A 27,865-nucleotide genomic window follows, 5' to 3' on the forward strand; every position below is an offset into this window, starting at 1 on the left:
GTGCAGCGTTTAGCTGTAGAAACTCCGTGCGCGCGCACTGACTCGGTGTGTTGTGTAATGAGCGCGGGACAACAGCACGAGAGTGTGTTTAACTTTCTGTAACTTTATTCACACACAGACAGAGGGGAACCTCATGCTCTGAACAGACTCGTGGGTGGGTGTGTGGGTGCGCGTGAGTGTGAGGGTGTGTGGGTGCGCGTGAGTGTGAGGGTGAGGGTGTGTGTGTGTGTATGGGTGGCGTTTCTTCACTCGGGTGTCAGAGTCGCGGGGTTTTTTTTTATTTTATCTTAATCAGACTGACCCCCGGAGTTTGCTTTATTTGATTTGTTATTCCTCTAGCAGTAGTAATGGCAGAGGCGGCGCATCAGCTCCAGCCGCTGGACTCAGACCCGGATTTCGAGCCTTTTTGCCGGCCGCGGTCGTGCACCTGGCCGCTGCCCAGACCCGAATCCTCTCCGGCGGCTTCGGGAGCGGAAGCAGAAGCAGAGCCGCGGGACCTGGACTTCATGGGCAGTTTGAGCTTGGCTTTGCTGGAGGAGACCGAGACTGAGACGGAGGACAAGAAAGCGCACGGCTTTCAGAGAGATGAGGCGCAGCAGCAGCAGCAGCAACATCCGGCACTGCCGGCCGCTCAGGTGCAACAGGTGCCGCAGCATCATCAGGTGCAGGTGCAGCCTCTTTCCTCCTCTTCATCCTCTACCTCATCCTCATCCTCAACATCCTCATCCTCGTCGTCCGCGCAGAGGAAGAGCAGCTCGTGCCGGAGGAACGCGTGGGGCAACATGTCGTACGCAGACCTGATCACGCAGGCGATCGAGAGCTCACCGGAGAGGCGCCTCACCCTAGCGCAGATCTACGAGTGGATGGTGAAGAGCGTCCCGTACTTCAAGGACAAGGGGGACAGCAACAGCTCAGCCGGCTGGAAGGTAAACACACGCACGCGCGCGTACGCACACGGTGAGACGCAAACACCGCGCGCTTTAGAGTTCATAATTTGGTTTTGTATGTTTCCTTCTTTATTGAAGTTAGAAACAAGTTCTCAAACTTTGTTTTCCTTTTTCGCACCCAAGGAGCCTTTAACTGTAAAACAAAGCCCACACACCCCATCAGTACACATGTATTAAAACCTTTGAAATAATGTAGTTTGTTTTGTTTGTATTCTTTCTTATAGGCTACGCTTTGTGTTGCATGGGTGTAAACTTATTGTTGTACACCATTTAGGAAGAAAACGTCATACCAAGAGAACCTATTCAAAGAACCCTTGAAAGGTTCTACATCTTCTGAAAAGTGTCGAAATTGTTGGGTTGGTTTTTATAAAGCTTTAACAGTTTTACAAATTAACACAAGAACTCAATTTCACAAGTCCTCAGTGGACCAAAAAAAAGTGTAAATAATGTCAGGTTTATGTCAGTCAACTCTTTATAGGGTACAAAATGTTTTTAAGCTCCTTTTTCCCCCCACACAGTGTTACTGGTTGTGTGTGTGTGTGTGTGAGAGAGAGAGAGAGAGAGAGAGAGAGAGAGAGAGAGAGAAAAAATCCAGAATCAAAAGCTCTATATTAATAAATAAGCTGGAACGTGTTGGTGTTATGTTAGAGAAAAGGAATTGTGCTGCAATCAGGATGCGTTTCTTTGCACTTGGGATAAAAGTGTAAGAGGTGACTGAGAGGCGTTGGAGCTCCAGACACACCTGAACAGGTCAGAAAGCCTGAGGTCATGAACAGTCTGGTGATTTCCCCGTTCCGACACATGACTAATCCTGATAAGTAAGGGGTGTGTTGAGTTAAGTGTCTTTGCTCTGGGAAATCACCCGAGTTAAAATATTCTGTCGTATGAACTGTTTTTACTGTGTTCAGTTACTGAGCTTTACATTAAACCCAATAAATTCAATGAGCCAATCAGTTAGACTTCGATTTATAACGAGTTATTAACTTCGATTTTGTTAACTCTGGTTCCGGTTAGAGCATCACACCCAAGAAGCTTAGTTTCCTGTCAAAAGAATGACTTGTCTACAGTCTTCTTTTTTTTTTTTCGAAGAAAGTGAACCACACTTTTTATCCATTTATAGTTACATTTAATGTCATGGAATGTCCACGAAACAAGCTAGTTCCTCTTGTCGCTTACGTTATAGCAGCTATAATTCGGGCCCTTCCTGGATTTTGTGATTTTACAATCGCAGAAATGAACGCAAAGTCGAGCAAACTCAGCGATATTCTGTGGATTTGGGCCGAGACGCGTTACGTGACGTAGTGACGACACGCGTTCAGTCAAAGCCCTCTTCGATTCACCTGCGTAGAACGTGCAGAACTATTTTGTGAAATTGCAATTTCGCCAGTTCAAGTAGTTTTGCGCAAAAAAAGCACAGAAAACTCCACAAGCCGCAGTTTTGGCCAGAACAATCGCAAAAATACTCGGCGAAATCCTGTACGGACTGAATAAGCGGTCATTTCCCTCGCCAGTCTCTGTTTACTTCTCTCTCTCGAAGTTATTAAGATATAAAAACAACGCGGTATGTCGGGTTTCTTTTTTGTGTTACAGAGAAAGCACAAAAAGCGTAAACTCTTCTGTCCTGAAGATGTCGGAAAAGCCCTGACACTGGAGACTCCTTCCATAAATTTGAAATAAACGCGTCCTTTCAAAAAACGTCACCGTATTATTACGTCCACGTCCCTTTGAATGAGATGTTACTATACAGCTGATAACGTATTAAAATGAGGCCCATTAATAAACTTGCCCTCAGACACCGTGGTACACGTTTGTCCCCTCCGACACCGTGGTACACGTTTGTCCCCTCCGACACCGTGGTACACGTTTGTCCCCTCCGACACCGTGGTACACGTTTGTCTCCTCAGACATTGCTGTAACACAAGCAGAGCTTCAACACGTCCTTAATCGCAGTTAAATTCCTGAGTGGCGTGTGTTACTGTACACTGTGGGAGAAGTGGAGGCTCTCATCATGCAAAGCTCATGGTTTGGGAGTATCTTGAGTGAGAGATCATTCACCGCACACACACGCACACACACACACTCACACACTCACACACACACACATCCTCGGTGTATGAAGCTGAACGGAAGTGTGAGGTTATTTGGGGTGACATGAAAATGTCCTGACACTGACAAGAGGTGCAGCGCTGTTTCACTATGAGTAACGCAGGAAAAGAAGGTGACATACAGACTGTGTGTGTGTGCGTGTGTGTGTGTGTGTGTGTGTGTGTGTGTGTGTGTATAAAGGTTTCATTGAGTGAGTCATTCTTGTGCAGCTTAACATTAACTTCCCTTGACCAGGCATACTCCATTTTCTCTCTCTCTCTCTCTCTCTCTCTCTCTCTCTCTCTCACACACCCACCCACACACACACACGCCTAAAAACATTCCCATATTCAAATATTTAAATTAAAAATTCATTAGATGATAAATTATATAAACATATTAAGCTGTGTGTGGGCTTGTCCGGGATGTGTTGGGGGGGGGGGGGGGGGGGGGGGGTGTTAGGCGATTCACACTCGTATATCATATTCATATATTTTTGTCAGTTTTCTTCTATTTAATTTCTCTTTTCTTTCTTTCTTTCTTTCTTTCTTTCTCTCTCTGTTCTTTTCATGTTGAAATGTGGTCTCGTTCTCAGATGAATCTCATATTTCTTTGAAGTTTGAAGCACTTTAACATCCTCTCACCTAGTCTCTAAAGCAACACACACACACACACACACACACACACACACACACACACACACACACACACACACACACACACACACACACATACATAGTGAATGTATATGCAGTGCATGTGAAATGAGGGGCGGATGTTTGCAGCCGTTAGATGATCAGATCATATGATGGTGGAGTCAGTCTGGGACTGTGTGTGTGTGGTCACTGATACTCAAATACTATATCACAGTGGCTGACCTTGACTGGTGCTTTGTGTGTGTGTTTGTGTGTGTGTGTGTGTGTGTGTGTGTGTGTATGTGTGTTAACTCATTGACTCATTGAGTGTGTGATGTGTTATCATCCCTACTGCTCTCAGCCAATCAGAAGGCTTCGTACAAACTGCGATATAAATGACTGAGTCCTGTATGAATGAAGACATAGTGGAGCTTCCAGGTTTCTAATAATATTCCACCTTCAAAGTTTTAGAGGTGTGCCATGAGGGGTGTGGCCTGATGGGCGGAGTCATACTGTGCGGACATGAAATGTAATTTCAGCATGTTAATCATGACGATCCGTTTCTGATGGACCTTTGAGCACTGAGGGTTGAGTTTTCTTGGTTCTGCCGGTACGTTTCAGCTCCTGCAGTGATTTTCTGTGAAAGAACGCTGATGCAGCTCAGGAAGTATGAAGTATGAAGTCCGCCGTATGAAGAGTAGTTTATTCTGATCAGTATCAGTAGCAGTGCAGCGCTCGTGGTTTCTCTGCCGATAATCCGCCTGGTCCGTCATTTGTGCAGGTGTGCAGTGCACAGTTAGCATGGTGCAGACGTGCAGCGGGAAAATGAAAATGTCACGCTCAGCTGTGTAAAAAGCACGTGAAACCCGAAGCTGTTCTCAGAAATCATTTGATATCAGAAAAAAAAAAATTCCCCAGTCAAAAATGTCAAGAGGAAGTTCTGTGAGACAATGTGGAGCAGTCAGCAATCTTCACTCCTCATCATATAGCTTTCATCTTCAATGCTGTACATCATCAGATTCTTACACACACACACTTGCATCATTTACCTGTTAATGGAAGTGTATGTTAGAGGTGTTAATTCAGTGCTCCATGATCCTTGTCCTCACCTGGTTAGTCATGTCACTTAAATTTAGATTTAATGAAACAGAGTTAATTGGCCATTTGTTTGTTTGTTTATTTTAATCACACTTGTGTTGCACCACTTAGTTTTTAAACACTGCTTAACAAAATCATTATACGCTACTGGCCTGTGGGCGTGTCCTACCTCCTTCAGTTTCCTGCTTGTTGCCTTGGTTTCATTTGTAGTATATTGCACAAGTGGCAGTGCTGTCTGTCAATCACAGCAACCCTAGGCACTCATGGGTGTCTGTGAGCTCATGTATGTAGAAGAGGGTAAATAGCGCTTTCTTGCAGCTATTTGATGCATTTATTTGCATTTATTTGATGCAGCATGAGCAGCATTCGAAAAGACGCAGTTGGAGGCTTCAGGTGACTCAGAAGAAGCACATGTTAACCTTCAACCTCCCCAGCTGGTAGTCGTCGTATGATGGGGAGAGAGGGTTGGTGGGCGGGGCTTGGGATGGATTGTTGTTCAGCAACAACAACTAGATTTTTCTTACTTTAAAGTGCCACACCTCACACACAAGATTAAACCAAATCCAGACTACCATTTAAGTCTCAATTTAAAGTAATGGACAAAGAGGAGTTAAGTTTATTCTAAAAAATGATTATACGCAAATTCACGCTGGTTATCTGGGCTATTAGTAAATCAAGGCTTGAGAGTTTGGGAAGTGTCCTGATATCGAGCCTTTATAAACCCTCTTTCAGCTCCATCCCACATATATATCTATGATAGTTCACGTGTATAATTTTATTATTATTCAGTATGTGATCTTTATATACAGTCCCCTCTGAAAGTATTGGAACAGCAAGGCCAGTTCTATTGTTTTCGCTATATGTTGAAGACGTTTGGGTCTGAGATCAAAAGATGGAGATGAGCCGATAGATCAGAACTTCAGTTTTAATTTACTCATCTTTACATGTCAACGTGTTAAACAACCTAAAACACGGCACCTTTGCTGGAAGACCACCCAATTTTTTAGTGAGCAAAAGTATAGGAACAAATAGTCTTGAAGTAAAAGACACTTAATATTTGGTTGTATTTCCTTTACTCGTGATAACTGCATCAATCCTGCAGCAATCCTCACCGACACCAAACTGCTGGTTTCTTCGTTTGTGAAGCTTTCCAGGTGTTTACTGCAGCATCTTTCAGTAGTTGTTTGTTTGAGAGTTTTCTCCCTTCAGTCTCCTCTTCAGGAGGTGAATCGCTGCTCAGTTGGGTTAAGGTCTGGTGATGGACTTGGCCAGACTAAAACCTTCCACTTTTCCCCCTGATGAAGTCCTGTGTTGAGGTAGCAGTGTGTTTTGGATCGTTGTCTTGCTGCATGATGAAGTTCCCCCTGATTCATTTGGATGCATTTCTCTGTAAATTGTCTGACAGAATGTTCCTGTAGACTTCTGAATTCATTCTGCTGCTACCATCATGAGTTCCATCATCAATAAAGATTAGTGAGAATGTTCCAGAAGAAGCCGTGCAAGCCCTTCTAAACTGGAGGCGCTTCATCTGATGGATTGCATTTGGGGTAAAGTGTCATTATGCACATTGTTTACGCTTCGTCTTCCTGGTAAAAGTAGCCGTGGACGTGAGGTAAAGGGATAAGTATAAAGTATGTCCTGAACCTTCGCCAACACTTCTTTAAAAGCAGCTGAAGCGGAGTCGGAGTTGGATGGGAATTCACCTTCTGCTCGATTCTGCATCAGTTATAAATAGTGACGCTCGCTGTTTTGTACACTTTCTCTGAAAGGAGGAAACAGGAGTGGATTTTTAGAGTGATCGGTGCTAATAATGGGGTAACAATGTATGTGTGAGTTATATGTGTATGTTATTTTTATCAAGCGGAGCCTCGAGCTGTTTGACTCGATGACCTTTGGTTGTACAATCGCACATTTACGGGAATCACACCGGAATAAACACACAGACTGGCAGCGTTTCCCAGCGTTTAATCCAGCGTAAGTCGAGGTAGGGTTGGTGTAAGAGTGAGTGTAGGTAGAGGTCGAGAACATGTTTAGACATGTTGTTGGCTGATAGATTTATAACTATTTGAATATTGAAATTGGGATAAATACCGTCACAGTAGGCTACATCAGGCTTTTCTGAGATAGCACAGGTATCTTTTATAACATACACTATATGTCCAAAACTATGTGCTCCCCTGACCATCACACCCATATGTATTTCTTCTCCAAACAAAGCACACAATTGTGCACGACGCACAGTGCACAAAAAGTGCAAGCTCCATGAAGACATGGTGTGTTCAGGTTGGATGAACTAGAAGTGGAGGCTCCTTACCCAACATCAGCGTCTGACCTCAACCTCACTAACGCTCTTGAAGCCGAACGAACACAAATCCCCACAGACACGCCCCAAAATCTAGTGGAAAGCCTTCTCAGAAGAGAGAGTGGAGCGAATTAGAACAGTAAACACCGGGGGAATAAATCTGGAATGAGGTGTTCAACACACACATATGGGTGTGATGGTCAGGAGTGCACATACTTTTGGCCAAATAGTGTCTTTTAATAGCATTTTTTTAATGGTAAAACGATACACTGTGATAAATTGTTAGATCATTTTCGTCAGTAATCAGCACTTGTTTAGTTGTGAATTGTTTGTTTTTATTGCTTAATGAAGTGGATTTCCGATGCGGAAACTGAACCCACTGGATACCGACGGAATGAGTCACACACAACACGCTAACAAAAGTGTGTGTGAGTGTGTGTGAGTGAGTGAGAGGGAGAGAGAGACAGCGAGAGAGAGAGAGACACACACACACACATAGACACGTGTTGTTGTTTATTCGGACAGGTGAGACAGACGGAGTGATGTGTAATTACAGGTGTGTGAGAACGTAAAGCACACAGTCGGGTGCGGTGTTTAATCCCGGCTCCTCTTTTCTCTTTGTCATCTCCCGAATAGAAAATGAAACGTGTCCGTCCCCCGTGACCGCGCACCGCAGGGTCACACTCCGTGGTTCTCAGATTCTCAGAGTGTGTGTCACTTTCTAGCCTCGGGCACTTCAAAAGAGGATAAACGTGAATATTTTTAGGCCCCACTTTAAAAAAAAAAAAAAAAAGTTAAGTACCCTTAGCGTAGCGCACAATAACAGGAGGAAGAGAAGCGGGAGGTGTCGGAGGGGAAACGTCACACATCCTCCATTCCTGAGTCCTGCGTTCACTTCCCTCCATTTACACAGCGCTAAAGATGATGTGATTTATTTTTTTTCTTTAGAAAGCATCACAGAGACCAGGTTTCGACGAGGATTAATTAGTGTTACACGATCAGACTAATTACATTTATCCGACCTGATTGCACTTCTTTGTGTTTGTCTAATAAACTGCAATTCTGGAGTGGTGTAATTTAATTCAATCGTTACCTGAAAATGAGTTGTATGCAGTTTTTCAGGACCGTGCCTCCACCAGAAATGTTTTTATTGATGGAAAATAAATGAGAAGAATATAAACAAATGATTTGAGGAGCCGTGTTAATGAGTCTTAGGTGCGTTCGATTCACATACCGTTCATACCTGCTGCATACAGGCCTTTGTATCTGTGAGCGTGTTTACTTTTGAGCCTGTGCCTTTCTCTTTTGTGTGTGTGTGTGTGTGTGGAATGTGAGATTGAGTGTACCATCCGGCTCGGCTAGCCTCGTCGTCTCTGTGCCAACTAAGAAAGAAAAGTAATGAAATGCAAGCAGCGGTGACGGGTCGTCATTAAAAATGAATCTAAAATGAATCTAAAAGTCAGAAGTCCACCAGACACGTGGACAAACCAGGAAGCACTAATGGAGGAAAACAGGAATCAGTGAGTGTTGGGGGTTCGAATCCCGCCTCTGCCCTGTGTGGGCGGGGTTTACGTGTTCTCCCCGTGCTGTAGGGGTTTTCTCCAGGTACTCCGGTTTCCTCCCACAGTCCAAAGACATGCATTACCTGATTGGCATGTCCAAAGTGTCCGTAGTGTATGAATGGCTGTGTGAGTGTGTATGCCGCTGGTTCAGGGTGTGCCCCATGTCTCCTGAGATAGGCTCCAGGTTCCCCGCGACCCTGAAGGATAAGCGGTATAGAAGATGGATGGAGTTCGGCTTCACTCGTAAGCCACTTTGGATGAAAACATCAGTTTATAAACAAAACACTCCGTGTCATGCTGTTCCAGTAAAATAATCAGCGAAACCGTTTCATGTAACAGTATAACAGCACGTCCTCAAATGTTTTATTCCTCTTATACGACAGCAATAACAGTTCTTAAAGAATTGTGCTTTTTAGCTGTTTCTAGTTACATTTAATGTTGTGAAACGAGTTCGTTCATGTTGTCCGTCACGTTATAGCGGCTGTAAACGTTCCCTCGCCAGCCTCTCGTTTTAATTTTCTCTACGGAAAACCCCACAAAGAAGCGGAAACTCCAATTTCCTGAAGATGTCGGAAAACTTAAACTTACAGCTGGACCTCCTTACTAACTATCATACGCCGTTTTTAATGTGCATCGTCCCTGTGAAAGCTGTTGCTATAGAAACGATAACGTATTGGAACAAACAAGTTAATATAAATGTGTGATGTGCAGCTGCGCTACTGTCAGAGCCGCTGTTCTAGAGAATGGACTCCTCGAACGCTCGGAGAAAGCACGGAGCCGCGAGCGTGTCTCTTTCACCACACATCCTCACGTCTTCCCCTCGCTCAACACGCCCCCTTTTCCTTTAATATTAAAAAAAAAAAAAGGGATTTTTTTTTCATGCCGTGTCCAGCGGCTCCCGATGGAACCTTTGGGCTCGGGGTTATTTTTATTTCTGCACTTTTCCTGTAAAAACAGCGCAGCTCGTCTGCCACAATGAGCAATGATGTGTTTCCTGCTAAGTGACTGGAAAATACACTGCGTGTGTTAACAGCCTCCTCCCTCCTGAAACACACACGCACACACACACACACACACACACACACTCTGGACATAGAAATGAGGAGCACAGAGTTTAAGGGGAAAGCATGTTTAGTGTTATTACTAGAACATAGAGAACTCGTTCATACGGTGTTATTGTGAGGCTGAGCGGCCATCAGTATTACCCATAATGCACAAGGGCAGTGCTCTAGCTAACAATATCCTCATAATATCAACATACGTTGGGTTATGGCTTACTGGGAACACAGCACATAACAATAGCACTATGAGGAAGGTTATTCTGTTCATATTATGACTGTTAGGGCACACATTAATCCCACATTTAACTAATAAACACTTATACTTAAATAAAACCAAAACCAAAAAAAAAAGGGCGAGGCTGCTCATAAAACTTTAATTGGTCAGAAAAACACACCAGGATTCCTTTTAAACAGATCAAACTCTGCATGTGTAACTGTAACGTTTAAGGAAGGAGTCTCCAGTGTCAGCGCTGTGTAACAGTCAGAGGTAAAGCTGTAATTTCAGGACTGAGGAGTTGACGCTTTTTATGGTTTCTCTGTAACAACACCAACAACAAAAAAACTTTTTTTTGGTCTTTTTGCTTTCTTTTGTCTTATTAACTTCGAAAGAGAAAAGAGAGGCTGGTAAGTGAACTAACATTCCACAACAGTGACTATAAATGGGTAAAAAGTATCACGTGCCGTTCTTTAATAAATAAAATAAAATAAAAATACATAGGCAGATTCCTGTGCTGCGGCTGGCGACGAGTGAAAATAATAAAAGCGCGATGAGCATGCGTGTGAGAGAAAAACAGGGGAGGGGGACGGGAGGAGTGTTTTCCTTTACTCTATCGCTATACCCCACACACACACACACTCACACACACATGCACGTCTCTAGGGATTTTACTCAGAGCACGACTTCCTGTACCATACACATGCACGTGTGGACGCAAAACCATAACACACACACACACACACACACACTATAGCAGTTCATTTCCCGTGGGTCCTTGTCCACAGAGGACCACATGCGCTCTCTCTCTCTCTCTCTCTCTCTCTCTCTCTCTCTCTCACACACAACCCGAGGGCAACTTGGGCTCTTTAACCCTCGAGGGTGTCAGAAAACTCATCCCTGGTGTCAGTGTTTTTCTCACTGATGTGTGTTAAACCGTTGGCACACGTGCAGAGCGTTAAACTGTTTGTGTCTTTGTCATCCCGGGACGCCTGTGTAAAAAAATTTTAAAAATAAATTGTCAAAAAATAAAACGAATATTTAATGTCGTACAGTGTTAAAAACAAAAAACAGTCGGGCCGAGAACTGAGCCCTGAGGAACACCAAAACGCCGAAAGTGTCCGGTTCATCAGAACAACCGAAACTCCTCGAATATACTGTAGCTAACAGACATTTACATTTACAGCCTTTAATTTAGCACCACGCAGGGCTTCATTTATCATGCAGACTTATTCGGAAATTGCTCAAAGGAGCGTTTACACGAGAAATGTGCCATCCGTCAAAATCCAGTTCGTTGCGTATTCTTTCGCTTGCTCATACGTTTGTGTAAATTTCCTCATAAGGAGACTCTAACGCTAACGTGAACCTCGACTGATCAGCTTTAAATCGTGTAACGGTTATTTTCTGTACGGATTACGCGGTCACATTTAAATCACTTATTTATTTACATTACACACCAATCTAATGAACATTTTAAGAAACTCGCTCTGTCGCCTCATATTAATAACCCGTAAGAAAGACATTCCGAAACAAATCCGTAAATTAAGATGGTAAAGTCTAGAGTTTCAATGAGGTCAAAGTAATGGCACCCTATAAAAGGAGGAAGAGTTAGTATGTGTCTGTGGTAGCTGAGACGCTGCAGTGGCTGAGCTGCATTACACTACAGAGAGACAGACAGATCGATACAACTTTGTCATTGCACAGTTACTCAGCAGTTTAGCATCTACCAGAAGTGCAAACTGTAGCATTGTGCAAATGAACAAAATGCATATGTTATGAAGGATATTGGAGTGTTTTTGTCCCCCTGCTGAAAGCAGAGTGTGTGTGTGTGTGTGTGTGTGTGTGATGTGGGAAAGCCATGATGTGTGGAATCAGACATGAGATAAGCCCTCGTTCCCGTGACCTTGGCACGTCTGTTTGAACACAGCCAGCTTAGTGAGAAATGCTCGGTTCCCGCCAGCATCGTTTCCTGTCATTCTCCCTTCCCTGTGATTCACGCAGATCTCACCGAAACACCGCCACACTCGCTGTGTGTGTGTGTGTGTGTGTGTGTGTGTGTGTTTGTGTGTGTGAGTGCAGAATCATAGCTAGTGTGTGCTCTGCTCCATTACTGCCCTAGTATCTGAAAGCAGTTGCAGTTTCTCATTTATTTATATTGTTTAACACAATATTGTATTGAGTCTGTGTGTCTGTGTGTGTCTGTGTTTGTGTCATCTATTTGTCGGTGTCTGTCTGTCTAATTTTCTTCCTGTCTGTCTGTCTGTCTGTCTGTGGTGTCTGTCTTTCTGCTTATCTGTGGTGTCTGTCTGTTTATCGGTCAGTATGTTTGTGTATCTGTCTGTCTGTTTGTGTCTGTCTCTGTCTGTCTTTCTGACCCCAACTATCTGTCACTCTTATTTGTTTGCTTACCTGTCTGATGATGATGATGATGATGGTAATGATGGTGATGTCAGTGATGATGATGGTGATGAAGGTAGTGATGATGAAGGTGATGATGATGGTAATGTAGGTAGTGATGATGAAGGTGATGATGATGATGATGATGATGGTAATGATGATGTCAGTGGATGATGCTGATGAAGGTAGTGATGAAGGTGATGATGATGGTGATGTCAGTGATGATGATGAAGGTGATGATGATGAGGAGGATGGTAAAGATGGTGATGAAGGTGATGATGATGATGATAATGATGATATTGATGGTATGTAAACAAAAGCAGTAATGATTCATCACCTTTGAGTCTAAGCTCATACTGGTGGAACAACTGAGTCACACCCCGTATTCTTGTGTGTGTGTGTGTGTGTGTGTGTGTGTGTGTGTGTGTGTGTGTGTGTGTGTGTGTGTGAGTGAGAGAGAGAGAGAGCGTGTGAGCGAGCGAGAGAGAGAGAGAGAGAGTGAATGAGTAAGTGTACTGTATCCGTACACGTTTTTTTGTCACTCCACCTTTCCTGCCCCACCTTCTTGTGGCCACATAACATAATAAAGAGATGGTATGTGTGTGGGTGTGTGTGTGGGTCACACACTGTGAACAGGTGCATGTGCGCCTGTTCGTACTGTATGAGAGTTTTGTAAGGTGTGGTTTTATATACAGTTATGAAAATATGATAAACCTTAGTGAGTGTTAAACCCACCTTGTGACTCATTGACCTCTGTGTGTGTGCACGTGCGTGTGTGTGCTTGTGATGGTCTGTGGTAACACACACACACTGTGACACATACTACAATGACATAATAAAATAAAACAAAACCACCGTGATTTATTGGAGACATGATTAATCTGACTCATTTTTATACTGTATTTTTTTGTGATAGATTGGTATCACAATAATGATTAGTGATAAACAATAAATCCCGTATATATCACTATTAATTGATCATAAATACACTATTCGTATTGTCATTACACACACACACACTTGTCATTCAAGTAGTTAAAGCTGTTACACACACACACACACACACACACACACACACACACTCATCACTGAGTATTAGCTATCCAAAAGCTGAGATTAGCTAGCACAAAGTCATTTATACAGATATATAAAGACATAGCGACCATGGAATTAATACAGAATTATCCGGAACATCAACATTTACCTCAGATCTGTTGTTAAATTTCCAAAAAAAGACTCGGAACAACTAGAATTACTCTGTTTATACACTTAGCATCAATCACTAACACAAATCCTATATGGATTCGGCCATATTTGAGCACCGTGCACACCCTACAGTAATGTTGCTAACACTAAAGGCTAATGTTGCTAACAAGTGACAGAAATCTGTTTCACCAAAAATGATTAATTGTAGTATATATGTGGACTGTTATGATGGCGGCCATTTTGGATGACTAGACTTTTTTTTTTAATTTCTTTTTTTTTTTATCACTGACCCACCACCTGAAGTTTTAAAAACTGTAGTGGAAACCGGAAGTGATGGAGATATGAATACATTTCCATTTTGAGCCGTGCTACTTAACAAAAATATTTATTTTAAATTGAGTTTAAGGCGCTTAACCTTAACTTTGAATGTGATAGTAAGCAACAATTTAGATTTGACGTCTCGTTAAATGTCTATAGAGATGTTACGAAGAAAATTAAAGCTCGGAAGGAAGCAGCAGAGACCTTTTGGTGAGTGTACGTAGCTAGTACAGTTAGCACGCTTTGCTAATCCAGTCTGCGAATGAAGATTGTACGAAGCCAAGCGTGTAACATGTAAATCAAACTTAATTCAGTACCGTTATTTATCATCTAAAAACACAAACCCCGGAACATGTCTCAATGTAAGGGAACACTGTGGCCCTTTAATTTACTTTACAATAAATAGTATTTTAAATCATGTATTGGTTTAAAAAAAAAATGTCCGCAGATGGACTGGAGGTCAGCGAGACAGTATATCAGTGCGTAGTGAACTACGCTGATGTAGTGTGTGGCATGTTGGAGGGCAGACGGGTCAGGCTATCAGTCAGCAGCAGCTCTTCCTGAACTGACGCATGGGCAGATAAACACCCATCTCTCTCTCTAACAAGGCCTGTGGGATGCCAGATTTCTCTTTGTCTCTCGCTGGGTCTAATCTGGAGAATAACACGCGTTATTCCACGACTCTGTGCATATGCTGCATTCTGATTGGTCAAAGTTAAAGGTAAACTTAGCTTTTATTTCCTGTCACTTGTTAGGAACTGCGGCAGAACAGAGGAAAATAATAAACGAATGTAAAAAAAAAAAAATAGAAATCAAACACGCACAATGATTCAGATAAATGGATATTCGTGGTGCATAATTAACAGGCTCATGTGAAAACACAATCCTGTGTGTGTGTGTGTGTGTGTGTGTGTGTGTGTGTGTGTGTGTGTGTGTGTGTGTGTGAACCCCTGACAGAGTGCTCTTTCTGCAAAACATACGCCTTGCACTGCTCACTGTAACATATACACACTCGATTACTGTATAACTCTCTCTCACACACACACACACACACACACACACGCACTGTTCCACCTCGTCTAAGTGTGACCACACCTTTAGCTGTAAACTTCAAAGAAAGAAAAAGAGAGAGAGAGAGACAGAGAGAGAGAGGGAGAGAGAGAAAGGATGTGCGCAGAAGGAAGTGGTTAAATCATTGAAGTTTAGCACATTTGAGGCATTTCTCTCTGCAGACACAGCACTACTCTCTCTCTCTCTCTCTCTCTCTTTGTCTTTACTTTTCTTTTTTCCATTCTGTTGTTTCATCTCAGGTTCTCCGTTTCCACCCTCCGTGTACGAAAGTTCGGAAAATACCCTGATTTGTAGCTCTGTGATTGTGTTTATGTTAAGAGGGATCTCAGGGGCCGTAAAATTAGCGTTATTGTTTTTTTTTTTTTAAATCTCATCATTGTGTTGCTCGACCCACGCTTGTGAACTTTACATTACACAGGACAGTGATGTACCGTGACATGACAGTGATGTACTGTCATGTACAGTAATGTTCACTTGTGCCTGCAGGAAAATGAAGCTATAAAGTTGTGTGTGTTTTTATAAACGTCATCTAACAAGTCTAACATTTGCATATGATTGGACTGCAGCCAGTCAAGCAAGCAGCCAATAAACACCAACCTCTCAGACCAGGTGCACCCTGGGTTACAGCACACACACACACATCTCATATATCACACCACACAGTCCCTCACCAGAAATAGACTAGTCTCCCTTGTGCATGTACACACACACACACACACACACACACACACACACACACACACACACACACTCAGGGTAAGTTCTAACTGTTCCTGCACCTGTGTGTGAGCTCTTACTAAAGAGTCCAGCTGTCTCTAATACTGTACATCATTATACATTCATACAAATGGCGAATGTCAGCATTTTATTTACTTTTACTTTAATATTAATGCGCTTGTTCTATTACGTTACTGTTTCTATAGTAACAGCTCATTCACAGGGGCTTCACAAGGAGAACGCTCCGCATAAACTGATTAAAAAAACGTGTGTAAGTGATGAATGATCTGGTGAACTTTTCTGTAAGGAGACTGTAAGTTTATGTAACACGTACGGAAGGAGTCTCCAGTGTTTAGGTTTTCCCACGTCTTCAGGACAGAGGAGTTTACGCTTCGTTGCGATTTTTTTGTTGTTGTCTTATTAACTTCGAGAGGGAGTGAAGAGAGGGAGTAAAGAGAGGGAATAAAGAGACAGTAGAGAGAGAGCGAGTGAAGAGAGAGAATAGAGTGAGAGAGTGAAGTGAGAGCGAGTGAAGAGAAAGCGTGTGAAGGGAGAGAATAGAGAGAGAGTGTGAAGTGAGAGAGTGTGAAGAGAGAATAGAGAGAGTGAGTGAAGAGAGAGAATAGAGAGAGTGAAGAGAGCGAGTGAACAGAGAATAGACAGTGTGAAGTGAGAGAGTGAAGAGAGAATAGAGAGAGTGAGTGAAGAGAGAGAATAGAGAGAGAGTGAAGTGAGAGTGTGAGTGAAGAGAGAGATTAGAGAGAGTGTGAAGAGAGCGAGTGTAGAGAGAGAATGAAGTGAGAGAGTGTGAAGAGAGAGAATAGAGAGAGAGAATAGAGAGCGAGTGAAGAGAGAGAATAGAGAGAGTGTGAAGAGAGCGAATAGAGAGAGTGAAGAGAGAGAATAGAGAGAGAGATTGAAATGAGAGAGTGTGAAGAGAGTGAGTGAAGAGAGAGAATACAGAGAGAGCGAATAGAGAGAGTGAAGAGAGCGAATAGAGAGAGTGTGAAGAGAGCGAGTGAAGAGAGAGAATACAGAGACAGCGAATAGAGAGAGTGAAGAGAGCGAATCGAGCGTGAGTGAAGAGAGAGAATATAGAGAGAGCGAATAGAGAGAGTGTGAAGAGAGTGAGTGAAGAGAGAGAATATAGAGACGGCGAATAGAGAGAGTGAAGAGAGCGAATCGAGCGTGAGTGAAGAGAGAGAATATAGAGAGAGCGAATAGAGAGAGTGTGAAGAGAGTGAGTGAAGAGAGAGAATACAGAGACGGCGAATAGAGAGAGTGAAGAGAGCGAATAGAGAGAGTGTGAAGAGAGTGAGTGAAGAGAGAGAATAGAGAGAGTGTGAAGAGAGTGAGTGAAGAGAGCAAATAGAGAGAGTGTGAAGAGAGCGAGTGAAGAGAGAGAATATAGAGAGAGTGTGAAGAGAGTGAGTGAAGAGAGCAAATAGAGAGAGTGTGAAGAGAGCGAGTGAAGAGAGAGAATAGAGAGAGTGTGAGGAGAGCGAGTGAAGAGAGAGAATAGGGAGAGTGTGAAGAGAGAGAATAGAGAGAGTGAGTGAAGAGAGCGAGTGAAGAGAGAGAATAGAGAGAGAATAGAGAGAGCGAGTGAAGAGAGCGAGTGAAGAGAGAGAATAGAGAGAGAATAGAGAGAGCGAGTGAAGAGAGCGAGTGAAGAGAGCGAGTGAAGAGAGAGAATAGGGAGAGTGTGAAGAGAGCGAGTGAAGAGAGAGAATAGAGAGAGTGTGAAGAGAGCGAGTGAAGAGAGAGAATAGAGAGAGTGAGAAGAGAGAGAATAGAGAGAGTGTGAAGAGAGCGAGTGAAGAGAGAGAATAGAGAGAGTGAGAAGAGAGAGAATAGAGAGAGTGTGAGGAGAGCGAGTGAAGAGAGAATAGAGAGAGTGTGAGGAGAGCGAGTGAAGAGAGAGAATAGAGAGAGTGAGTGAAGAGAGCGAGTGAAGAGAGAGAATAGAGAGAGTGTGAGGAGAGCGAGTGAAGAGAGAGAATAGAGAGAGTGTGAGGAGAGCGAGTGAAGAGAGAGAATAGAGAGAGTGAGTGAAGAGAGCGAGTGAAGAGAGAGAATAGAGAGAGTGAGTGAAGAGAGCGAGTGAAGAGAGCGAGTGAAGAGAGAGAATAGAGAGAGCGAGTGAAGAGAGAGAATAGAGAGAGTGAGTGAAGAGAGCGAGTGAAGAGAGCGAGTGAAGAGAGAGAATAGAGAGAGCGAGTGAAGAGAGAGAATAGAGAGAGTGAGTGAAGAGAGCGAGTGAAGAGAGCGAGTGAAGAGAGAGAATAGAGAGAGCGAGTGAAGAGAGAGAATAGAGAGAGTGAGTGAAGAGAGCGAGTGAAGAGAGCGAGTGAAGAGAGAGAATAGAGAGAGCGAGTGAAGAGAGAGAATAGAGAGAGTGAGTGAAGAGAGCGAGTGAAGAGAGAGAATAGAGAGAGTGTGAGGAGAGCGAGTGAAGAGAGAGAATAGAGAGAGTGAGTGAAGAGAGCGAGTGAAGAGAGAGAATAGAGAGAGGGCTGGTGAGGGAACGAGCGTTTATAGCTGCTGTAACGTAAGCAAGAAAAATTCTGACGTGTTAATAATAGTTGCTTAATTATCTATGAGCGTCTTTACTTGTTATTTATTTTGCATTTTAATTTCATTTGTCCGTCTGTAAGTATTAGTGATGTTTTCTTTCGAGTCATTTTTTGTAGTTGAACATGTGAACAGATGAGTAATATTATATTTTAATGACAGAGATTTCCTCTCAGGCAGCCGGTAAAATACGTTAGCGTTTGAAGGTTGACTTTGGGATTGCGGAGCGCGTTGTTAAACAGATACTGTAAAATTGACCTTTTTTTCATTTTAGCATGAGTCACTTTTGCAAGTGCACTTTGCAACACTTTCATTTTGTGCAGTTTTTGTCTGTCTTCTTTTCCCTGCGCTGGTACGTTTCATCTCAGATGACTCAAAGCGTTCGGTAGGGGCTTTTTTTTCCGCTCTGTGCTTGTCTTTGGGGCTTCAGGTACACGGGGGAAGGCCAGAGCTCGGGCACTGAGTCGCCCACACGTCTGACATTTGCAATGTTCAGCATACAGGACCACAGCATCCTCACACTGATCTCACACTGATCTCACACTGATCTCACACTGATCTCACGCTCTGATCACGCACTGCTATACCCCCGAAATATTCTCTTCTCTCATTGGCTCACAGGTGTGGGAGGTATGTGATCCCGTTTAGCAATTTGGAATGTGACCAGGGAACGATGAAAATGATTATGTAGGTACTGTAGTGCAGGAAAAAATTGAGAGAGAGAGATAGAGAGAGAGAATGCCTCCTCGAGCCGTAATCATAGCAACGCTATATAACATTGTGTTGGGATTTCTGTAATTATGAGACGATGATGGTTTACGCGTCGTTCGAACCCCGAATGAACAGATACATCGATGGTTAGGATCGCTTGCTGTTAGCGAAACCATTCTTTTCTTTTTTTTTTTTTTTGTTACTTTTATTTTAATTCAGGTTTTCACATTGTTTCATTGATGTACTATATTTGACTCATTCCAACAGACAATGACTTCACGATGCAAACAATTAAAACCTGTCAATAAATATGTTCAAGTGGAAAACCTTTCAAAGATAACCCGTTAAAACCGGGGAGAATTCTTTCACACTCTTGTGCGCATGAACATTTTCACTGTTTTACGATATAAAGTTAAACAGTAAAAATGTATAACTCTAAAAGTACACCGCACTGATTACGAGGTCATGGTGACGACAGCCATGCGCGCATGTTTTTGTTTCTGTGTCCACCTCTCTCCACCTCTTCCTGTCCTGTCACTGGTTTGTTGCCTATTGTGTTCACCTGTTTTATGTTTAGTCCTTGTCTGTTTAAGCTTGTCTGTTTATACGCTGCTGTGAAGTGGCATTTTAGTGTGCGTTTCTAGCGTTAAATCTAATAAAGTCCTTTTTTTTTTAATTCACCCTTTTATCCAACAGGTGATTTACGAGTTTGATGAAAATGCAAACACTCTTTGGACTTGTGTAAGCTTATAATTACCAAAGCATGTATTTTTAAATATGTTTTTAGGTCTTATTTAGATTTTGACTATTGCCAATTAAATAATACTAATAATAATGATGATAATAATAATAATAATAATAATAATAATAATAATAATAATAATAATAATAATAATTTACAACCTTTGGTGGAATGAAGAAATTAGCAAAAGAACCCCCAAAAATAAGTGGTTGAGCAGGCGTTTAAACAATAAACGAAAAGAAAACATGGGTGACCCGAGAGAGAGAGAGAGAGAGAGAGAGAGAGAGTTTAAAGGGGTTAAAGAGGTTAAAGTGAGAGAGACAGGAAAGGGGAGTTTTTTCCTGCCAAAAGGGAACAAGGATACTGGGTTCATGTGTGCCTGTGTGTGTGTGTGTGTGTGTGTGTGTGTGTGTGTGTGTGTGTGTGTGTGTGTGTGTATAGCATGGATAAACGCATGTATAGCTATGTGTATGTAAGCTCACAGCTACAGGGGATATTAACATTTTTGGTTACAAGAAATGTACGTAAATAAGAGATAGAGGTAATAAATAAGTACAAAATAGAGGTAATAAATAAATAAGAGATAGAGGTAATAAATAAATAAGAGATGGAGGTAATACATAAATAAGAAATAGAGGTAATAAATAAATAAGATATAGAGGTCTAAGTGAAATACGAAATGTTTACGGCTTTTTATTTTATTAGTAGCGTCGTGGACATTGTTCCCTTCTGCTCGAAGAGATCTGAGAGATTGAAGGCGCTGTGTGAACCTCACACTGACCTCACGTTCAGCCTCATGGTCCGGTGCGTCATTTCAGCTTTCCTTTTGAGTCTGCTTCCTCCATGACAGGAAATGCACCCCGCTCTCCCAGCTACTTCCTCCTCTCACCTCCTGTTTATAGGCTGAGATTGGGCTTCCCTAAACAAGAAAGGGAATCATGACAAAAACCGTCTGGAATTTGAAAAATGCGTGTTGAGGTTCATTCAAGGCGAGTTTTTCACTTATCTTGCCCTGATTAAAAACAACAAAAACATGTCGTCTGATTTTAGGCTGCTAATGGACGGTTTGTTCGCTAGTTACTTTTGGGGCAAATTGGTTTTGGTCAGTAATAATGTTAACAGCTAATTTCGCATTTAGAAATAATATTTAGAAATTAGTTGTTGAAAATCGACAGCAGTTTTTGTCAGTGAAAATACAAAAGCACTGTTTTTAATCTGACTGACTGTAATGTCGATTAATGCAGAAATGAACCGTGTGGATGTTTATATTCGAACGATTGTTTTCAGGAGTTTACTTCTGTGTAGACTGTAATACCAAAATGAAGCCACCGGGGGCAGCAGAAGCACTGTTACTACTGGACCACACTCTGTTTTCGGGCCAAACACTGATAATCAGTCCCTCCGGGATTTAGCGCTTTTGCAATCGCAGAAATGAAGGCAAAATCTAAATTTACATTATCACAAAATATTTGCACAGATCTGGGTCGAGACGCGTCATGTGACATCATCACGACACTCATTCAGCCAAAGCCCTCTTCGATGTGCGTCGAACACGAGTACAGCTAAAAGCTCTCGTTTACCAACAATCATCACTGAACGAGCGCGCAGAACAATTTCGTGCGATTGCAATTCGATTCGTTTTCCACAACAACAAAAAAAACTGGAACCCGTTGCAAATTTTGAAAAGTTTTCAAAGTTTTCAAAGTCTGGTTAAGGTTTAAATAAAAATTCAGGTTTCCTGTGATTTCATTTGATTTTTTTTCAAATCTTATCAAGTTCCTTATTTGTAATTGAAATTGAACCGGGATGTTAATGGAACAGGGATCAGTGATTAGAGTAATCCTCTGATCGAACGGCGAATGAAATTTAAGCTGTTTAGTCGATTGTTTGTTGACGAATTCACCTAAATAAACGACTATCATAATATCTGTTGTTGTTTGTTTGTTTGTTGTTTTTTGTAAAATTTTGAAAGATTTTTCTCCTCAAAATTTCCCCAGTGTGTTTTCTTTTCAATTTTTTTTTTTTTAATTCGAATGCAGCAAATCTATTACGGGCTTATTAAAGCAGTCCTCTCGTAAAGCCGTGATTAAATGTTGTGCAGTTATGATGAGACGTAATAGTAATACTGAAACACGTCTGTTTTTGTGTCTTTATCGCTGCGTGATTGGGGTGTGATTCCGGGTCAGGCTGTTCTCCGGGGTTAAACTCGTCCTCGACGTTATTTTCATAGTTTCTATGGTAACGTTATCATGTGACGGTCCCTCAGGCCCTCATGCTGATGGAGCAGATACGAGGGAATCCTGTGTTTCTAACGGCATGCCGTGTTGTTTTCCGTAAACACTCGCGTCTCTCCCGCTGCTGTTTTTCTCGTGAGACGATTTTCGTCCTGCGACGATCGACACCCAAAACTCACGTCCTTCCTCACGTCCTCACTATAAACAACAACAATCATAACAGCGTGTTCTTACTTCATCTCGGCCTCACAGATGCTTTCCATTTAAATTATTTCACTTTTTCGCTTCATATTAAATTTATTTGAGTAATTATTGTGTGTGTGTATTTATTTTGTATATTTTTTACTTCCACATTTTATGAACTTGTTTTATTTTTTTTTAGTTCATGGTAAATATCTTTAGTTTTTACTTCATATTTCACGTTTATTCATTTTAATTTCTACTCTAATGTTTAATTTCTACTTTTTATGAACTTATTTTACTTTTCATTCCTCATATTACATTTCTTTTATGCAGGTTTAAGGCGTTTTTCTAATCGTTATTTTCATTTCGCTTCTTGTTTTTCATTGTATCATATCAATATCATCAGTAAAGTGTGTGTTCACACACAGCTGTGTGAGTTAGTGTAAGGTGTCTGTGCGTGCATGAGTGTGTGCGTGTGTTTTAGCTTTAACGCCATCTTGCAAGTAATTCATGCTGCATGTGTGTACATGCTGTGTGTTAGCAAGTTAAATATAACCACACAAACTAGTAATCTGGTAATCTACAGGTCCTCATATAACCGTTAATGAATGCTAATGTTTATTTAGCTAACTTCCTGAGAGGTTTTTTTTGTGAGGCACAGCGTGCCTTCACACCTGTAACGTTTCACTTAAAACTAAAAACATTACAGTTCATATTTTTCACACGTTTCTCTTTTAGAAATCTTATACGTCACTGTTTTTTTTTTTTTTTTTTTTACAGAACTCGATTCGTCACAATCTGTCTCTGCACAGCCGGTTCGTGCGCGTACAGAACGAGGGCACGGGGAAAAGCTCGTGGTGGATGCTGAACCCTGAAGGAGGAAAGAGCGGTAAATCGCCGCGCCGCAGAGCCGCCTCCATGGACAACAACAGCAAGTTCACCAAGAGCCGCGGCCGAGCCGCTAAGAAGAAGGTGAGACCGAGGAGCCATGCTAACGCTTATGCTAATGTTACCGCTAATGCTAATGCCAACGATGGCGCTGAGAACCGCTGACTTCACCAACATCGAGGCAAAGTACAGCGTAGTGACTGAAATAACACACAGCAAAACGGAATAAATATAGAAACAAATATACTGCATATAACATCTCAAATAAACCGATGAAACATTTCTGAGTGAAAACCAGATTCTAGAAAATAAATAATAAATTTTAAAACTGCTCAACGATTACTAATTGCTACCAGAGAATTTGAATATGACCATAAATGGATGGATCCTTTTTTAAATAAATAAGTTGAACGTACTGTAAATGGTAAGAGAAAGATAAAAAATATCAAACTAAAATAAAACACGGAAAGACACAAGATAATACAAAAACGACAAAAAGTGCCCAAACAAAAGAACATTTCAAATTTCATGTCAATAATACATTTTTATTTTATATACTTTCATATGATGGTTTTATTTAAAAGCTAAATCAAGCAAAAAGAACATGACGTTCTGAAATATTTATTTAATTGCATTTTTTAAAAACTGATATATAATAAAGGTAAAAAAAAAAAAAAAAGTGGAAAATAAAGCGGGTTGTTAAACAGGAAATAAATAAATAAATAAATAATGATGGCTGTGGTAAAAGCTAAAAGTAAATTTGAAGAACATTTAAATGAAAAGATCTAAAGCGAGTAAATATCATTAGGAATATGATGTAAACGTGAGGATTGTCTGATAGAAAGTGATGTATGATGATGATGTATGATGATGATGAATGTTGTTATGGTTATTATTGCTGCGTGTTAATGTAAGAGCGGGGTGTGTCCTGGTCCTCGTGTCCCAGCAGGTTGGCCTGGACGGCGGCTCGAACAGTCCCGGTTATACCAAGTGGCTCGGAAGTCCTAACTCTCACAGTAACGATGATTTTGAAGCGTGGGGAAGTTTCCGAACACGGGCCAGCTCGGACGCGAGCACACTGAGCGGCCGGCGCTCACCTTTCCTCCCCGAGGAGGACGTCTGTGAGGGAGGAGAACTCCACCTCGGATACCAGGCCACTAAATTAGCCTCCAAACTGCCCAGTCTGTCCGAGGTGACCGGCTCTTTCGGCTCCAAGAACCTGATGATGGAGAACCTGTTAGAAAATCTAAACCTGCTTTCGCCCAAGAACAGCACAGAGCCTACGAGCGCTCAGTACGCCCCCTACAGCGCAGGCCAGGACTTCCACAAGTGGCAGAGCGGCGGGAGCATTAACGCTATGACCATCCAGACTCTGTCGGACAGCAAGGCAGTGGGTTATAACCCCTACATAGGACAGTTTAATTGCCCTACTGGGCTTTTGAAGGAACTTCTGAGTAACGACGGGGAGCCCAGAGGAGATGTTTTGCCCCCTATGGAGGCAGCAGGGCCACAAGGAGGGAGAGTTTTACCTCCCTATAGTGCTCAAGGGCACATGGGGCAAGCAGGAAAAGCCATGGGCTCACACACACACGCTCACACACACACCTCTACAGCAATGGGCATGAACAGGTGCGCCCTCCTGCCTCAGGGACATCTCGGTCGTCATGGCAACATGAAGCCCTACCCTCACCTGGCGCACATGGGAGGAGGAGGAGGAGGAGGAGGTGCTGTCGATTCGGTGCCGCCCAATTACTGCATCGTCAACGGTAACGGTTTCCACAGACATGCTCCGGTCCAGGCGCATCCTCATCATCATCATCACCACCATCACCATCACAACCACCTGGAGCGGTTGCCTAGCGACCTGGACGACATGGCGATCGAGCGGCTGGAGTGTGACGTGGAGAGCGTGCTGCACGACACGCTGATGGACGGAGACGCGCTCGACTTCAACTTCGATCCGGCCGCCAGCCAGCAGCAGGGCTTCACACACACCGCTGTCAAGAGCCACACACACAGCTGGGTGTCGGGGTAAACACACACACACACACACACACACACACGCACACACACGCTTGGACGCACACACACGTTGTGAAATGTTGAGAACCAGAAGAAAAGGAAAAGTTCAGCACAATTCTTATTTTAAAAATGTATTTTAGGAACAAATCATGGATCTGTACACACACACACACACACACACATACACACACATTCATACTGCCAAGCAACTTTTTTCGACAATAAAACAAGTCAGAAATATTTTTTAATTAACCCAAAAATCTAAAAAAAAAAAAAAAAGCCCTCCTTCATTCTTTTTCCTCCCTTAATCGGTCTGTTTTCCCTGTTTTTTTCCACCATTACAAATAATTAAAGGAGAGGAAATCTGCTCTGAAATTAGTATAAATATAATAATAATAATAATAATAATAATAATAATAATAATAATAATAATAATGATAAAACCTGCCAGACATGTATCTGCTGTTGTTAATAGCCTATGTGCCTCTAAAAAATTTTTTTTTTAGTTAAATGAAATGAAACAGAGCAGATTATAAAGTAATGTTCGGCTCGTGTTGATGTTTTACAGTTTTAAGTGAGACTTTTGTACAGAGATGTATATAACTTCATTGTAAATATAACGTGTCGTTTATACTCTGTATGTATGTGTGTGTGTATGTGTGTGTATATATATGTATGTATATATATATATATACATATATATATATATATATATATATATATACATATATATATATATATAATACACATACATATATACACATACATATATAATGTGTGTGTGTGTGTGTGTTTGAGGGTCTTAAGAAACCTTTTGGCCCTGCTTTTATGACCTGATGTTCTTAAAATTGTTTTTTTTTAAACACACTTTCGGTGTCCGTTTTTTTTAATGCTTTTATATTGTATGGTGTCTTTTCTTCATTTCTAAAACCTTCCTTAATAAACCAGCCGCAGGACACGGGGCATTCAGCCTGGGGCTTTCCATGACAGATAAAAATGATATTATGTTTCAGTAAACAGTGAGTCTGAGTGGAAAGAACTCGTAAGTAAGATGCGGAGTAGAAATCATAAAATAAGGTTTGGGATTTAATTTAAGTTTCATTTTAAATTTAATTAAACCGCGATGTTTCGTTTTTTTGAGTTAGTTTTGTTTGTTGCAGACTCTCTGAAGCCCTAGAACTGAAAAAAAACAACAACAACTTAAAGTCGGTTTTAAACCCTCTTTCTTTCTCTCTTAATCGTCGTTCTCATTTCAAGGCTCGTCTCATGAATAAATGGCGTGTGAGCTCTTTCTGCTGGTCCACGCGTTCACGTACACACAAGTCGTTTAAAAAACCGTCCGTAATAAACGATCTTCTGCTAATTAACTGCGTTCAGCGTAAGTTCTAACAACAACGTTAAACAAAAGAAACTTATCTTAAAGATTTCAGTTTGCATATTTGGGTGGGCGGGACTTTTATTTATTTTTTCAATTGGAACCTGATTGGTGTGTGAAAAGTGGGCATGTCCCGAAAACAAACATAATGGCTGCTCTAGATGCGAGGCTCTCTCTGCACTTACTCCACTGATGTGTTTTTTGGTTCCACCCCCCCCCCCCCCCCCCCCCCCCCCCCTTCCACCAGGTAACTAGAGACGTCATTCTCACGAGGACTGACACGCAATTGTATTTTTAAAAGAATTTATTTTAAAAAATAGTCAGTCTGTTTTGGTTACGTGTTTGGGGGGGGGGGGGGGGGTGAGACATGACGTAAAATGATTGGTTGATATATTTTTGTCCCTCCCACAATTCTACGGTGATGTAATAGATTTAAATAAAAATCGGAGGACGTTTAGAAGTGGTGAAATGTCTCTGGAAGATTACGGATTTTAAAAAAAAAGTGATTATTACAGATCGTGAACAACAAAGAACCGGTTTCATTTTGATTTCAGGTCGTTTTATACGAAGTTTAATTCAATTTTAAATACATTTTAATTCTCTTAAGTTGAACCGGTGCAGCTGGACAGTCATTCTCACAACAGCTTCAGTCCCTGTAATGCAAATATTTAAATAAACACACACACACACACACACACACACACACACACACTTTTCTTTCTTTATCGTGCCTCTGAAGTCGATTTTTTTTTTTATAAGCAGAAAGAACAATGGGGGGAACGGTTTTGTGATGTAATATCATTTATAAACAGTATATTTTCACACTTTGTATTATAAAACACTGGGAGATCTTCTTTTTTTTTTTTCTTCAATCTATTTATTTCTGACCAAAAAACCTTTGGTGGCACTGAGATTGATTACTGCTGTTTATTTCTCATAAATATGTAGATAATTATTTGAAATATTATTGTGTTTATGTGGATTTGCAGTAGGTGTCGTGTAGTTGTATTATGTTCCTGATTTGTTTTGTTTTTAAAGTCGTTTGAATCGTACGTTTTATCATTTGTGTATAATGTCTTAACTTCACTGGTGAATCGGATGTTAATTAAGCGGCCGGAGTTCTGGTCTTTACTACCTGGATTTTTTTTTTTTATTATTATTATTAACAAAAATCCGAATTTGTGTAAAAGATCAAAGTGCCTGTAGGACGCAAATCCTAGCTGTAATTAACTGTAATGAGACGTTTTACTGACACGAGTTGTTCTGTAAAGTTCTGACGTACATAAATGATCTCATGAAAATAAAAGAAGTCCCTGCGTTTATTTCTCTGTGTGCGTGAGAAGGTCTTCTTAAATTGTTGTGCACAAATACACATAAAACATTGAAGTAAGAACATGTAAAAATGCAATAAAATTTCACAGTAAAAATATGACATATATGATGAGTAATGAAATAAAAACCGTTCTTGATCGTGGGATGCAGACTTTTGGACCTGAGTGTACACTTTTGCATTGTTCATGTGA

At 41.5% G+C, this 27,865-nt stretch overlaps 1 protein-coding gene across 2 annotated transcripts; it reads left to right on the top strand.

Annotated features, from left to right (window-relative positions):
• Positions 1-27,664, top strand: foxo1b (forkhead box O1 b). Of its 2 annotated transcripts, none has more exons than XM_017490024.3 (3): positions 1-926; positions 22,838-23,029; positions 23,892-27,664. In XM_017490024.3, exons 1-3 carry the CDS (start codon positions 348-350, stop codon positions 24,978-24,980), a joined length of 1,860 nt encoding a protein of 619 aa, XP_017345513.1. In that variant the 5' UTR covers positions 1-347; the 3' UTR covers positions 24,981-27,664. The 2 variants fall into 2 exon arrangements, with proteins under 2 accessions (XP_017345513.1, XP_017345514.1); XM_017490025.3 differs by having other exon boundaries at positions 23,895-27,664.
• The last annotated feature ends 201 nt before the right edge of the window (positions 27,665-27,865 follow it).

The sequence above is a fragment of the Ictalurus punctatus genome, chromosome 16, assembly GCF_001660625.3.
Source record: "Ictalurus punctatus breed USDA103 chromosome 16, Coco_2.0, whole genome shotgun sequence".
Lineage (NCBI taxonomy): Eukaryota > Metazoa > Chordata > Actinopteri > Siluriformes > Ictaluridae > Ictalurus > Ictalurus punctatus.